Genomic DNA, 15,142 nt, shown 5'->3' with positions numbered 1-15,142 from the left:
CTTTTTTCAGTAATAAAATGATAACACACTGATGAAATCGGATGCAATACAACTGCAATTACTTCACGATAACTGCGACAGAATGCTCGTGTTTCGAAATATGGCACCAGGGGATAGTGGTGGAAGAAAAGTGGCGGAATAAAGTACAACCAAGTTTAACTTTTTGTGGTTGCGTCCTTTAAGTTGCGCCACTAAAAACTTTTAAGTTCACCCACAACAGCGTTGCAACTGTAGTATGCCAACATCTGTGGCGACACCTTTTGTGTGTGCGAACTCGGCTTAAATCTCTGTGCGCTAGAAGTATAATCTGTGGAAATAGGAAGGCGTATGACAGCTGCTGTGCAAAGTGTTATGATTGGGGATTAGAGAATAGAGAGAACTGTTCAGCTATTTCAAATGTTGTGTAGAACAGTAATTTGTTGGTGCTTAATATTACTGAGCTGTATAGAACGTGCACAGGTTTGTTGTTCACACTTGTATTTAGAAAGGTAGTGTTTAGTAAGGGCCTGTTTTGATTAATTATACGTCGAATAAGTGACGTATGGATGTTGCCCTATAATTTCATTTACGCTCTTAAATGATTAAAAACATTAAAACCATTTCTTAACGAATAGTGTTTGGTATCAGCTGAAGAATTATTAATAGTATGTTTCTGTCTCGTTTGCGTGAAAACATTAAAACTATTTATTAACGTATAGTGTTTGGTATAAGCTGAAGAATCATTTGTAATGTTTTTGTCTCGTTTGCGTTTTGAATGGTGGTAGGGTACAGACTTCGATGGCCTCTTTTTGTGGAACTTAATCATATCACATCACCTTTAGCTTTCGCTATAGGCAACTGCAAATTGCACCACAGAGAATATTATTTCTTTAGACTATCCGATCGTCAGGTTGGAGCCACATGCCTTTCTTCAATGCAATTGACGGGAAGAAGTGCGTCAGAAGTTTCAAAGGAAACGAATTGTTAATGTCAATATGCATAAAACGTTGAACGTCTCCTTAATCTGTCGGCTGACACACTCATTTTAACACTGTCACGCCCTCTCATTTCTTAACCGGCGGAGTATGTCAAAGGTTTTAAATAAAATAACGAATGTTGCCCATTCATTCGTATTGTCACCTGCCGTGTTGTGGAGTACTGACATTAATTTGCGACTTCTGCAACCTTTTTAAATCCGTTTTCTGCCTGATTGCAATTAAGGTTCCAAAACGGAAAATATGATTGAAATCGCAATATTAAATCCTGGTCTCTTAAAGTTACCCAGTACAAACAGAATTTGTCAACAAATGTGACGGCTATAAAAGATATTATAAGTCGTAATAGTTTTGAGTAACTCTTGCCCATATTTTACATTTGGGAAAAAAGGCTGTATTTATCCAAGTTGCTGACTGGACTGCCAACCTACACCACAAAAACATACTTCTCATATTATAGTCCCTATGCAGCTATATGAAATAAATCAGTTGCAAGGTATGTTCATGGAACCTTCTTTTCTTTGTAATCAGTTCCTTAAATTACAAAACGTGTCTAAAGTTGCTGTATTCAGTTCATGACAGGACTAAAAAAACTGAAGTTTATTCTCTAAATTTTCTTGTCTCCCTTCTCAGCAAGAGCACATGAATTACATTATTCCCCAACATGCATGCTGCCAGCTGCTTGCTGTGGCTTTGCACTTTTGCATTTTAAGAACATGCATGCTGCTTGCTGTGGCTTTGCACTTTTGCATTTTAAGTAAATTTTATAACAGTGTATTTTGAATGTTACTTCTGTTTATCTGCCAAGGCAAATTTTCTACGTATGTGTTCTTCAGTTCATTCTCCTCACAAATTATTGATTTAAATCCAGGGAATGAGATGACAGCTGCATGTCAAGTAGCTGTAGCATGAAGCTGCAGTGCAATACTGTAATATAAGTAGGACTTGGTATTTATGACTGTAAAAATAGTGATAGTAACTTGTTAACACAGTATAGGCCTACAGTTTAAGTTTTTATGATGTCTTCATCTTATGTTAATGTATATTTTGATTAGGTCCACATCCTTGAAGATTCTTCTTGGAGGTGTACAGAACACGATGGATGAATGAATGCACCAACTCACCATCTCCTCATCCCACTTCCTCTAAACTTCAATAAAATCTCTTCAGGTTGCCAGCTCTGTCACTCAGAAGAAAACAATCTGAAGTTTTCCTGGCGTAACCAGTTTGAACAGTTCTCGGGTATCCAACCGGGTAGTGTCGTAATTTCTCCTGACACAGGAACAACCTGAAGATGGCAGCATGTCCGTCTGCCGAAATATTGTGGAGAAATTACGACACTACCTGGTGGGATACCCGAGAACTCTTCAAATTAGAGGAAAACACTTAGGCTTTCGGTGGCCATCTCCATCATCAGGGGTTAAAATTACTGACTGTTGGGGCTGGCATGGTGTTCTCGTCTTAACTCTTGATTGTGGTGACATGACGGTATATAGCTTAACCTGAGGTCTGGAACAAGTTGCAAAAGTGGTTAAAAGAAAAAATAAATGAAGGTTGTGATAACAGAGTGGTCTATAGCATAGCCCAAGAACCCAATTCATTGTCTGTAACATTTGCTTCAAACTCAATACACTTTCGTGTGTGAATAACTAAAATTGTAATGTAAATTCAGAAACATAATATTGAAAAATAGAAAAAAATCTGTGTTGGTTCATATTGTACACTGTTAAACAGAAAAATACCTGCATGGTATTTACTCTTAATCGTCTTCTTGTAAGGATTTACGTAGACACCCTATTACCACCAGGATCCTTACTCATCACTGTTGCCACTGCCTCCCTTTGCTCTAAATCCTCCATGCCTGTGACCTTGCCACTTTCAAACACTACCTTTTGTAATGTCCTTCAGACCCCAAATCCACCATCTCATTCCTTATCATCTAACTAATTAAATTTTGCATATAATTACTCCTCTGAGGGTAAGGTGTACAAACAGATCTAGTGGAAACCTTCCTAACTACACCAAACCCTCTGTCTGGCTCAGGTTGGACCTGTTAGGGACATACAGCCAGAACATCCTACTCCAGTTCCATTACTGGCTTATTGTATCCCATCTAGAGGCAGGGCTACCTGTGAAATACTGGGGCTGTCGCAGTTTCTGCACGGCACTTTATTTGGACATGACTGCTAACCAGCCGTTGACCTCAATGAAAGGCCATTGCCCAAATGTGGCCAAGATTGGAGGAATTCTCTGCTGGGAGCAACAATCTGGATTTCAGTGGCTGCTTCACAGACTGTGCCACATGCCGCCTCCTCTCCAACAACAACAGCTGCTGTGGACTGTGTGGATGGGACTTATCATTGTGACACATCCTGTGTTCCCATACTCCTCCTTGCCTCAATCTCTGCTAGCACCCAACCCGAGGACCAAGCCTTCATGCATCCTACGCTCAAGCCCTCTTCCCCACTCTCCCCTTCTTCTGTTCTGCTGCCCCCTCCAAATCCACTCCTCTATGTGCTGCGCTAATTCAACATCGCCAGTGCCCATGTGCTTTCGTACTTCTTCCACCTATCACCTCTCCCTCCTGCATTCCTAACCTTTGCACACGCTGGCTCCCTCCCATCTGTCAGTCACCATACTTCAAACCTTCCTTCCACTCCCTGCCCCATTTCTCCCCTTCCCCACTCTACTCAACACAATCCCTCATACAAGTAAAGCTGTAGAACTGAAATATTCCAGCACTTTTCTCCTAAATTATTTACATTCTACCAGGAATTTCAATTATCATATTTGAATGTTTATGTAATGTTCTTCAGAATACTGTTTGGAGACTTTTTTTTATTTCATCATACAGCTCTTTTGACTTCACTTCCAGTTTGTTATGAATGACGGATAATGTATTAAATATGGAATGAAGATGGAGATTTCATGCTGCGTCACAGATCACTTTGTCACCACAAGATTCTGCGGTGGGGCAACATCACTCTTGAACTTTCTGCTGGACAGGTCTTGATTATACTGCCATTTATACTGCCATTTATTCTGCTTTTGATGGTAGTTTCTGATCCAACATCACAGAGCAGCACATCTAGGAAATATATTTTAAGCTGCAAGTGTTGCCAGGGGCAAAAGTAAATTCTGACCCTCATTTGTTGATTAAGAAATGCAGATAAAAATGAAGAAATTGCAGAAAGTTGGGAAATTAAGATGGTGGAACCTGGATAAGGTGAAAGAATAATTGTGGTGGGACCTGGATAAGGTGAAAGAATAATTGGTTATAAAGAATTTCAAATGGAACAATGAAGATGAATAGGCAACTTCGAGAAATGAAATAGTGAGGACAGTAGAGGATCAAATAGATCAAAAGACAAGGTCAGGAAAATTCCTTGGGTAACACAAGAGAAATAGAATTAAATTGATGAAATGATAAACATAGATGTTACCTGTAGGAAAATGACTCTCTTTGCTAATAGAGAAGCAGCTGTATGAATGTCAACACCTTACTGTAGGCTAGTACTGAGCAAAGAAGGGAAATGCAGAAATGTACAGAAGAGCTTACAAAGAAAATAAGCAATATGTGGAAAGTGAGGGGGAAGTAATAGAAGATGAGTTGGGAGATTTAGATTTTGCAAAAACTTGACAGGGAGACAAAAGTCAAAACATTTTGGCACCCACACTAGATGAAATTTCCTCAGAATTATTAAGATTTTTGAGTGAAACAAACATAAGACTTCCTTTTGGTATGCAGTATACGAGACAGGTGAAGTAAAGTCAGACTTAAAGGTTGTAATAATCTCAATGCCAAAAGAAGCAGTCACAGACAGGAGTGTGTTTAACCAAATTGTCACTTTAATAAGTCATGGTAGTAAGTTAACAATGTAGGAAAAAATAATGCTACTTACTGTAAAGGACACTTGTTAAGTTGCAGACAAGCACAATGAAGACACTTATAAAAACCTTTTGGCCACAGCCTCCATCAGCAAAAGAAACGCACGCCATTCTTACTTACAAGCAAGCACACCCCACACAAACATGACTGCCAACTCCAGCACATTGGGCCAGAATGCCATTCTCTCTTGAGCTGCTGAAGTTAGCGGTCATGTGTGCATGAGGTGTGCTTGCTTGTATATATGAATGTTTTTTTCTCTTTTTCTGATGAAGGCTATGGCCAAAAGCTTGTTGCAAGTGTCTTTTAACTGTGCTTTTTTGCAATTTAATGCGATTTCTTTACTGTAAATAGCGATCTGTCTTTTCCTATATAGTTGATATTCCTATCTGGAGTTCTCCCCCTGCGGGTTCGGAGGTTAGAATAGGTCCGGGGTATTACTGCCTGTCATAAGAGGCGACTAAAGGGAGTCTCTCACTTTTCGGCCCTATGAGTTCAGGTCCCCTTCTATGGCTTGACCTGCCACTATCAAAACTCTACAGAAGTGCAGACCACGTGGGGAAGGATGCCTTACATGGTGCACAAGTTAACCATAGTACCCTTAGATTCGATCTCCTGAATCTTTTGACATGGCTTTGCATCTCCACCTGCGATTCAACTATTTGGGTGAGGAAACTTTGCAGGATATGTCATCTTCTTCAGTTCTCTCTGTCCTCTTTCACCCCATGAGAGTATTAGATTTCTCTGCACCCAACCTCCAGCATGGTAGCACAGTAACATGAATTAATTACAGGATGATTAAACCACTGATAGACGCCAGCTTGTGGGAATATCAGTTTGGATTCCAGAGAAGTGCAGATAAATGCAGGTCTGTACTGACCTTGTGACATATTAGGCTGAAGAAGGCAAAGCCACATTTATAGTATTTATACATGTAGAGTTCTTTTAATAATTTTGAGTAGACTACACTTTTTAAAATTCTGAAATTATCATGGATAAAATACAATGAGCGAAATAATCTAAAACTCATACGGAAACTGGGCTGTGGTTATAAGAATCAAAGGATGTGAAAGGGAGGGAGCAATTGAGAATGGGACAGAACATTGAGCTAGCACTAAAGGAAACAAAGAAGAAATTTCAAGGCTGAAGAAATAAAAACTAAGTGTACTGTTATAAAAAAAGTGAAACTGATAGTTCCATTAAGATTGGTTTTTCTGTAACCACAAGAAAATGTCTGAAAGTGGGTGACATTGCCCAAAACTGGCCATGAAATAATAAAAAAGCAGTGATCAATAGACAGGAAATAAGCCTATTTTGTAAAGTCTTTGAGGTTTACTGCCAACAACAAAACTAAACAAGGCTAGTGAAATGTCACCAAATTAAATCAGATGATACAGAGAGCATTAGATTATGAAATGAATTTTTGTATTAGAGGAGCAAAATAACTGGCAATGTCTGAAGCAGAGATAATGTAAAATGGCTTGCAAGAGCAAGAAAAGATTTTCAGAAAAAGGTATACATTAACAATTAATGTAAATATTGATAAGTTTTTTCTTAATGTGTATAGTGTGTGCACGTGCACTTACGGGGGTTGGGGGGGGGGGGGGTGAGGTGTAGAAATAAACAATTTCAGATAATTGGAGATTAGCTTTTGAAATGTGGTGTAACGGAAATATGCTGAAGCTGAGGTTGACAAATTGGATAATTGTTAAAGATGTACTGAATCAAATTAAAGAGAGAAGAAATTTATGAAGTAGTCTGATGAAAAGACTGGTTTGGCTGGTAGATAAGCATCAAACCAGTCTTTGGACAGACGATTTCTTCTTCTTCTTCTTCTTCTTCAGAGTTCCAAAGAGTATATTGGAGTTCATATAATCTAAAACTTGTTCTAAAGATAAAAATTCTTTTGATGTTGGTTTATTTTCCTTAAACATACTTTCTAAGATATATCATAGTTGGTATTACCTTGACTGTTCCTATGATCGCTAACTTATATTCCCTGATACTGGCTTCCACCTGTGTCTCCCTTCTCCTGTAAAGAATTCATGGTAGTATTTTGCAATAATAATTTATTAAACTGATATTCAGTAACACTCACACCTTTCAGTACTTGCTTTTTTTGGTATTGAGAAAATTATATTCTTCTTATTATCTTAGATTATTCTACCTGCCTAAAGTATCCTACATATCAGCAGGAACAGAAGAATCTTAATAATTAAAAGTAGTTGTCTGCTCCAGGTGCTTGGTATGGTTTTCAGCACTGTCAATTTTTTCTTGCAGTATTGTATTCTACTTATTTCATCTTCTACTTTCCATAAATTGTTTAAAAGTTTCTTTTGTTTACACATTCTTATGTAATCCTTTGAATCTACACTACAGACTGCTGCTTCCCATATTCCTAAATTTCTTGCATGTAGCATCTAAATTTTCCTTAGTCATATATAAATCTGGAGCTATGTAGTTCTTCTGTAGCCATTCCTACTTTGCCATATTGCACCTTCTTCCAATTGATTTTTAGGCATCTATCTTCAGTTTTGCCCCCTTTCATTTGCTTAATTTTTATATTTTCTCCTCCAGCCAATCAAATTTAACACTGTACTTGTTGTTAAATGATTCTGCTGGTACTTTGCCCCTCCTCACTCCCCCCCTCCCCACTCCCCCTCCTATTTCCCCCCCCCCCCTCACTCCACCCCCCCTCCTCACTCCACCACCCCCCCTCCTCACTCCACCCCCTATCCTCACTCCACCCCCACCCCCCCCCCTCCTCACTCCACCCTCTGCTAGCTTCGTTGATTCATCTCTCATTGCTACCCTTTAATCTTCTATTGGATTCCATTTCTTTCCTTTCTTTCAATTAGTTGTTGCCTAACCCACCTTTTGAAATTCGTAAACTTATCCAGGCCCCATCCACTTAATTTTCCACCGTTTCTCTTCAGTTGCTTTAGTTTTAGTTTGTATTTTATAACTAATAAATTATGGTTAGAGTTATATCCAAAAATTCATCTAATGAGTAGGAGTTGCCATTAAGAAATTCTTTTAATTTCCTTTTAAATGCTACATGGCTATCTGTCAGACTTTTGATGCTATTAGGTAAGTGACCAAAGACTTTTGTGGCAGCATAATTTACCCCCTTCTGAGCCAAAGTTAGATTTAATCTTGATTAGTGAAGATCATCCTTTCTCCTCCTCCTCATGTTGTAGCCATGTACACCGCTAATACTTTTGAATTCATTCGGATTGTTAATAACAAATTTTATAAGTGAACATAATATAGTGTGAGCCTACAGTGAAGATCTCTAGCTCTTTAAATAAGTGTCTGCAGGATGATTTTGGACGAGCTCCAGCAATTATTCTGATTACACGCTTTTGTGCAATGAACACTCTTTTACTCAATGATGAGTTACCACAGAATATGATGCCATACGAAAGCAGAGAATGAAAATAGGCGTGGTAAGCTAATTTACTGAGATGTATATCGCCAAAATTTGCAATGACCCTAATAGCATAAGTAGCTGAACTCAAACTTTTCAGAAGATCTTCAGTGTATTTTTTCCAGTTCAACCTCTCATCGATACATACACCTATAAATTTTGTATATTCTACCTTAGCTAGGCCTACCGATTTCTGATTGAAGTCTGTATTTATTAATGGTGTCATTCCATATACTGTGTGGAACTGTGGGTACTGTGTTTTGTCAAAGTTTAATGAGAGCCCATTTGCAGAGAACTACTTAATGATTTTCTGAAAAACATCATGTACAATTATAGCTATACTAGTATTATCAGCAACTTTGATGTTGCTTATGGCTTTTCCCACTTTGTTCACTTTACCTTACACCACTTATTTTGGTTAACTTATGTTTGGTCCCCACATGTTTGTTGGATATCGTTATGACCCGAGGAACTTTACCTTATTGGCTGCACCATGGAAGGAAAACAAAACCTAGCAACTTTCAGACACTTAATACCTACAGTTCATGGTCTATACCTGAACAGACAGATGGTCTTGTCTCTTTACAAGCCCAGTTTTCTTTGTGGAGTATGTTGAAAACGAGTTTGGTGAAGTGTCAGCTCTGAGTAAATTATGAAGTGGTTGTGCCTCAATTAAGATGAGAAATCCAACCTAGTCTTGGACATTACTCTCTTGTAAAAAAACTTGATGTACCTGTTACCATCACACACTATGAGAAACTAAATTTAGCGATGAATTTTTCATCAAGATCCAATACTGCAGACAGATGACCTACACAAACACTTGGAGAGGCAAGGGATCCACTTTGTAAATTGCGTACATTGCGGCAGACCAGATAGCAATATTGACGCTGCTGCACTCATCCATATTTTCGAGGGGGATTTGCTTTCACAAAAGGTTAAAATCGTAGTTTACCAATTAAATGTGAAACTGTGTTTCACAACTGTAATGCAGTGCTTTAAATGCTAGTGCTTCGGGAGTATGTCTTCCTGGTGTATGTAACACCTGATTGGTGGGCACTATGGGTGATTACTTCATGAACATACATCATGTGCACTACCATGTGTCAGCTGTGGGAATGATCACCCTCCCTGATCCCCAAAGTGTGCTATCCTAATCAAGGAATGGAACATCGGTGAATTGAAGGTCACAGATCATTACTTGTATTTTGAAGCTCGGAAAATATGATAGTTTGTATCCATACTCATTGATATAGACTTGTGCCACTATCATGGCTAGGTAAGTGGTGGTACCTGGCATATTTAGTCCCTCAGCATCTATTTTCGGTAGTCACACAAACTTGAATATGTTGTGATAGTCCTTTTTCTCTTGTGGTTTCTGTAGCACCATCTCTACTCATTGCATCCTGCTGAAGAAGCAACATCCTTTCCTGGTGTCTACTAGTAACAATCCTCCCTTTCAGGAATTCTCTCCCCAAAAATCCACAGATCTGCAAACTGATGCCAGTCAGTGGCTGAAAGAACCACGAACTGCAATTTTCAGGGCTGCCTGCTCTTCTTACAGTGCTACACCAATGCAGACAAGATCTCATAAGATTCCCAAGTGCCAAAAGTTGTGAAAGAGAAAAAGAACCTCAAGAGAAGGCTACTTCTGTGACCCTGCCCCATTGAGCCCATATCTCACTCCCTCCCCCACAGGTGACAGTGATCCTCTGGTGTTACCTGCCCCCTGGCCCCTTTGTGCCTAACCAGGAACTTCAGCCCCCAGGGGCTTAGCATTCATATGCTGGGTACGGGCTTGGCGACCCCGGGGTTCCTGAGCTGGGGACTGGTAAGCGCCGCCAGTCCTGTCACCTGTCACCGCCGCACGGTGCGGCGGTGGAATGTTGTGTGTCTCAGGGAGTGGGGATCTTGGCTTGATCGCCCGGATCGCGAGAATGGAATAAACCTCTATAAACAACCCCCCAATCTCAAGGTGTGCTGCGCGCTGATGAGATGCATGGCTGTTGAGGTGGAACAGTCGTTAGCGGGCAACCTCTGGGGAACCTGCCGCACCTCAGTTGTATAAGGCTTACCTAGGCACGCGGGGCTCTGTCTAGGTGGACTTGTAGTTCCCTAGCTGCTCGTGGGACCGAGATGGATCCTTCGCAATCCTCTTTTCTTCCTCCCAGCGGAAAGGGTGGGCCGCTGGAAGGTTCTCACTCCCAGTATCTTAAGAGGGCTCGTGCAGTCAGTCCCCCTGACTCCGGCACTTCTTTGACAAGTCCAGTCTTAGGTAACAGAATGCATTCTGGTAATTCGAATGTGTTTCTCATTGTGAAACGGAAGAAGGGTAGTTTCGAAAAGGTTTCGCCCTTCTATATACAAAAGGGATTGGAGGGAATCTGTAGCTCCTTAAAATCGGTGAAGCGCTTACGTAATGGGACCTTGCTAGTGGAAACTTCCACTTCCCAGCAAGCAACTAACCTCCAATCTGCTAAATGCCTTGGAGAGTATGCCATAGACACTGAATTGCGCAGCACCTTGAACTACAGCAAAGGTGTTGTGACATGCCGGGATCTAGTTGACATTCCCAAGGAAGAACTGCAACGTGAGTGGGCTCCGGAAGGTATCGTTGATGTCCAACACATCATGAAGAGGGTTGATGGCACTCTTGTCAAATCCGACTCCTTTATTCTGACCTTCAGTAGCACGAAACTTCCTGAACATGTTAAAGCTGGCTTCCTTCGCCTTAGTGTGAGGCCTTATTTCCCGACCCCAATGCGCTGTTTTAAATGCCAGCGTTTTGGGCATACCACCTTAGGATGTAAAGGCGAAGCGACTTGTGGAAACTGTGGTAAGGCTGCTCATGAAGAAGTTGGTTACTCGTCTCTGGCTAAATGTATTAATTGCTCTGGGAACCACCCTGTTTGGAGTAGGGACTGCCGAATATTTTTAGAGGAACGCAAAGTCCAGGAAATAAAAACAACCAAGCATATCCCCTATGGTGAGGCCAAGAAGATCTATAAGTCGATGCAACCTCCCGCATTTGCTACATCTTTTGCATCCCTGGTTCGGAAGCCTACTCCAAAAGTCGATGCCTCAATGCAGACCGAGGTGGTGAGTGTTGGCACTAACACCTGCAGCTGTCAGTGCACTTGCAACGCAGCCAGTGTTTCAGAGCCAGTAGCCCATACTCGAACGGCAGACAAAGGTACAGTGGCGAACTTGGGCCAGCCCCTGGCGCCTCCAACAGCTGAGGCTGTTCCCAAGGCCAGTGCGCCAATTACCACTCCCACATCGGCTCCTCCAAAGCCCACCAAACCACAGAAAGCTCCTGTACAGCAGCAACAGCGGGTCAAATCCTGTGGTAAACCATCTGACCATGCGGATGTTGTTTTATGTGAGGCTTCATCTGACTCTTCCCCAGAGTTGATGGAATACAATGTATGTATGGGGCAATCATCTCGTCCCACACATGCCTCTCCACCTGCTGCGGTCTCCCCGCCCCGTCGGAGAGACAGGATGAAGGTGCTACCCCCAACATAGATGGCTCCCATACTTCAGTGGAACTTGCAAGGGTTCAGGACACATGTGGAGGAACTTCGTCTACTCTCTCAGGGTAGACCACTGTGTCTGTCTCCAGGAGACGTATTTCCATCCATCATACTCCCCTGAGATAAGAGGCTATACACTCCACAAAACGGACGACCTGCGTGGGGAGAGAGCTAGAGGCAGCCTAGGTATTTTCGTCAGGACGGACTACCACTCCTCGCCTCTCTCACTTACGATGACTTTACAGGCCGTCGCTGTGTCCGTGCACATGCGTTATCCATTGACTGTATGTTCGCTTTACTTGCCCCCACATGATGCACTTGATGAAGCGGCCCTCACCAACCTTCTTACACAGCTCCCCCAGCCATTCATTATTTGTGGTGATTGTAATGCCCACAATGTGCTTTGGGGCACTGCAATTACCTACCCCAGGGGTAGACCAATTGAGAGGCTTCTCCTGTCATCCTGTGCCTACTTGCTCAATGGAGGACAGAGTACTCATTTCTGCACAGTGACTGGGTCGTTCTCTGCCATTGATCTCTTGCTTTGCTCTCCAGCTCTTGCCGCCAGTGCTCACTGGGAAGTGGTCGCTGACTTGCACGGCAGTGATCATTTCCCAATCTGGATTCACCTGCCAGATGGCGTGGGCCCCAAAAGGAGACCACCACGATGGGTGCTCAGTGGAGCTGACTGGACACTTACAGCCAGTTGGCCCAATTCAAACACTGTGCGAATGTTGAGGTGTGAGTGGATCATATTACCAACATGGTCCACCACGCCGCTGCAGCATCCATTCCACAGGCTACCGGAAGAGGCCACCTGTGCCTTGGTGGAGTGCCGAATGCCGCTCTGCAATCAGGACCAGGCGTGCGGCTCTGCGTCGGTTCAAGTGTCGGCCGACTGCTGAGAATCTTGCAGCCTCTCAGGTGGCGAGGGCAAGATGTCGCCGCATTATTCGTGAGAACAAGAAGAGGTCATTGCAACAGTTCCTGAACACCATTAATCGTCCCACCAAAAGTTCCATTGTGTGGGAGACCATCAGGAGAATTTCTGGCAGAGGAGGGAGGTGCCCCATAGCTGCTGTAATGAATAATGGCTCTCTCCACACGGATCTGCGAGACATTGCCCAGACTATGGCAGCGTATTTTGCGACAGTTACTGCAACAACCAGTCAGGATCCAGGTTTCCAGCACCATAGAGCCGTTGTTGAGAGATGTAGTCTGGACTTCCAGTCCACCTCTCATGAAGTTTACAACTGCCAATTTTCTATGTGGGAGCTGGACTCTGCATTGTCTGGAGCTCGTGACACATCCCCTGGTCACGACAGGATCCACTACCATATGCTATGGCACCTCACAGTGCGCCACAAAGAAATCCTCCTCGCACTTTTTAATGCCACTTGGGCGTCGGGTCACTTTCCTGACGTGTGGCGTGAGGCAGTTTTAATTCCTTTTTTAAAACCTGTGAAAGACCGCACGAGCCCGAGTAGCTACCGTAGTGTTGCCCTCACTAGTTGCATGGGGAAGACCTTGGAGCGGATGGTCAACCGCCGCCTTGCCTGGATGTTAGAATCCCGGCAACTCCTTAGTCGCTTTCAGTGTGGGTTCCGGAGGTTTCGTTCCACCTTCGATAACCTTGCCCTCCTGGAGGCGGCTATACAACAAGCTTTCCTATGCCGTCATCACCTTCTAGGTGTATTTTTCGACATCGAGAAGGCCTACGATACCACTTGGAGGTATCTCATCCTGGAGCAACTTCACGAATGGGGTTTTTGTGGTTCTCTTCCTCTTTTTATTCAGTCTTTCCTCTCGCAACGATATTTTAGATACCGAATTGGTGACGTCCTGTCTGATCGCTTTGAGCAGGAGAACGGTGTCCCTCAGGATGGCGTTTCAAGTGTGACTCTCTTTGCCATCGCTGTTAATAGCATTACGTCCATAGTGAAAAGTCCTGTCCAGTGTTCCTTGTTTGTGGATGATTTCTCTTTGTTTTGCTCGTCTTCAAGCCTTGCAACGACAACGCGTCAGTTGCAACTTACTATTAGACGTTTGGATGACTGGGCGCAGACGAGTGGTTTTAAGTTTTCCACCGAGAAGTCTGTGTGTTCTTTTTAACCGTTCTCGTTTGATTTTAACCTTTCCTGAGTTGAGGATGAGGGACACTATTCTTACTTTTAAAGACATTGTGAGATTTCTGGGGCTTATTTTTGACTCGAAGCTCACGTGGTTACCTCATCTTAAAGACCTGAAACGGCGGTCGCGTCAGGCTTTAAGTGTTTCAAAATGTCTTAGCCACAGTACATGGGGAGCTGACAGGACTTGTCTGCTCCAGTTTTACAGGGCGTTTGTGCGATCTCGGCTCGATTATGGGTGCACGGTGTATGGGTCTGCGAGGCCTTCTTACTTAAAGATGTTGTACGTTGTGCACCATGAAGGGCTTCGGTTGGCCACTGGGGCATTCCGAACTAGCCCCATACCAAGCCTCTGTGCAGAGGCTGGTGAACCGCCACTTCACATGCAGCGATGGCTACTTACGGTACGCCAGACGTATAAAGCTTTCTCCGCACCATACACACCTGCATACCATACCGTTGCTCATCCTCCTCTGGCACGGTTATTTCATAACCGGCAATGTGCGACGCAGCCCTATGGGATTCGCGCAATGGATTGCCTTGCTGCGATGTCTATGGCTGGTCTTCGTGTTTTACGTCGCGGTTGGAGCAAATCTCCACCTTGGCTCCTCCGGAGACCCAAACTTCTTTTAAATTTGACTCATTTTAAGAAAGATGGCACACCAGATTTTACATTCCAGTCTCTGTTTTTTAACATTTTGTATGTGCATCACGGTTTCACTGTCGTTTACACTGATGGCTCCAAACGGGAGAATTTCCTTGGCTGTTCTGTGTTGTTCCCTGATCATGTTACCCGGATTCGCCTCCCTGCTGAATATACCGTTTTCGCAGCGGAGCTCCACGCGATCGTGAAGGCACTGGAGCAGATGCATCATGTTCGGGGCGATCGATTTCTTCTCTGCTCCAATTCTCTTAGTGCCTTACAATCACTGCAGAACCTCTACCCTACTGAGCAGATGGTCCAGCTGATATATGACCAACTGTACTTGCTCCAACGGTGGGGTAAAGAGGTATCCTTCTGCTGGGTGCCTGGTCATGTCGGAATATGGCACAATGAACAGGCTGATTGGGCGGCCAAGGAGGCCTGCAGAGAGCAGGATGTGGTCCAGTGTCCTATCCCCTTGCAGTCAGTCATCGCTGCACTCCACAGGAAGTGCATGGAGTTGTGGGAGGAAGAATGGCTGGCG

The 15,142-nt window shown here is 43.1% G+C and overlaps 1 protein-coding gene across 1 annotated transcript in view; it reads left to right on the top strand.

The window, feature by feature from the left end:
- Positions 1-286: 286 nt before the first annotated feature.
- Positions 287-15,142, top strand: part of LOC124612235 (uncharacterized protein CG1161) — a 38,338-nt gene continuing 23,482 nt past the window's right edge. Inside the window, exon 1 of the mRNA XM_047140313.1 lies at positions 287-459. Within this exon, the coding sequence (XP_046996269.1) occupies positions 397-459 (63 nt within the window). The 5' untranslated portion in view covers positions 287-396. The remainder of the gene's footprint in view (positions 460-15,142) is intronic.

Source organism: Schistocerca americana, chromosome 4 (assembly GCF_021461395.2).
Source record: "Schistocerca americana isolate TAMUIC-IGC-003095 chromosome 4, iqSchAmer2.1, whole genome shotgun sequence".
NCBI lineage: Eukaryota > Metazoa > Arthropoda > Insecta > Orthoptera > Acrididae > Schistocerca > Schistocerca americana.
This window is presented reverse-complemented; position numbering and strand designations above follow the sequence as displayed.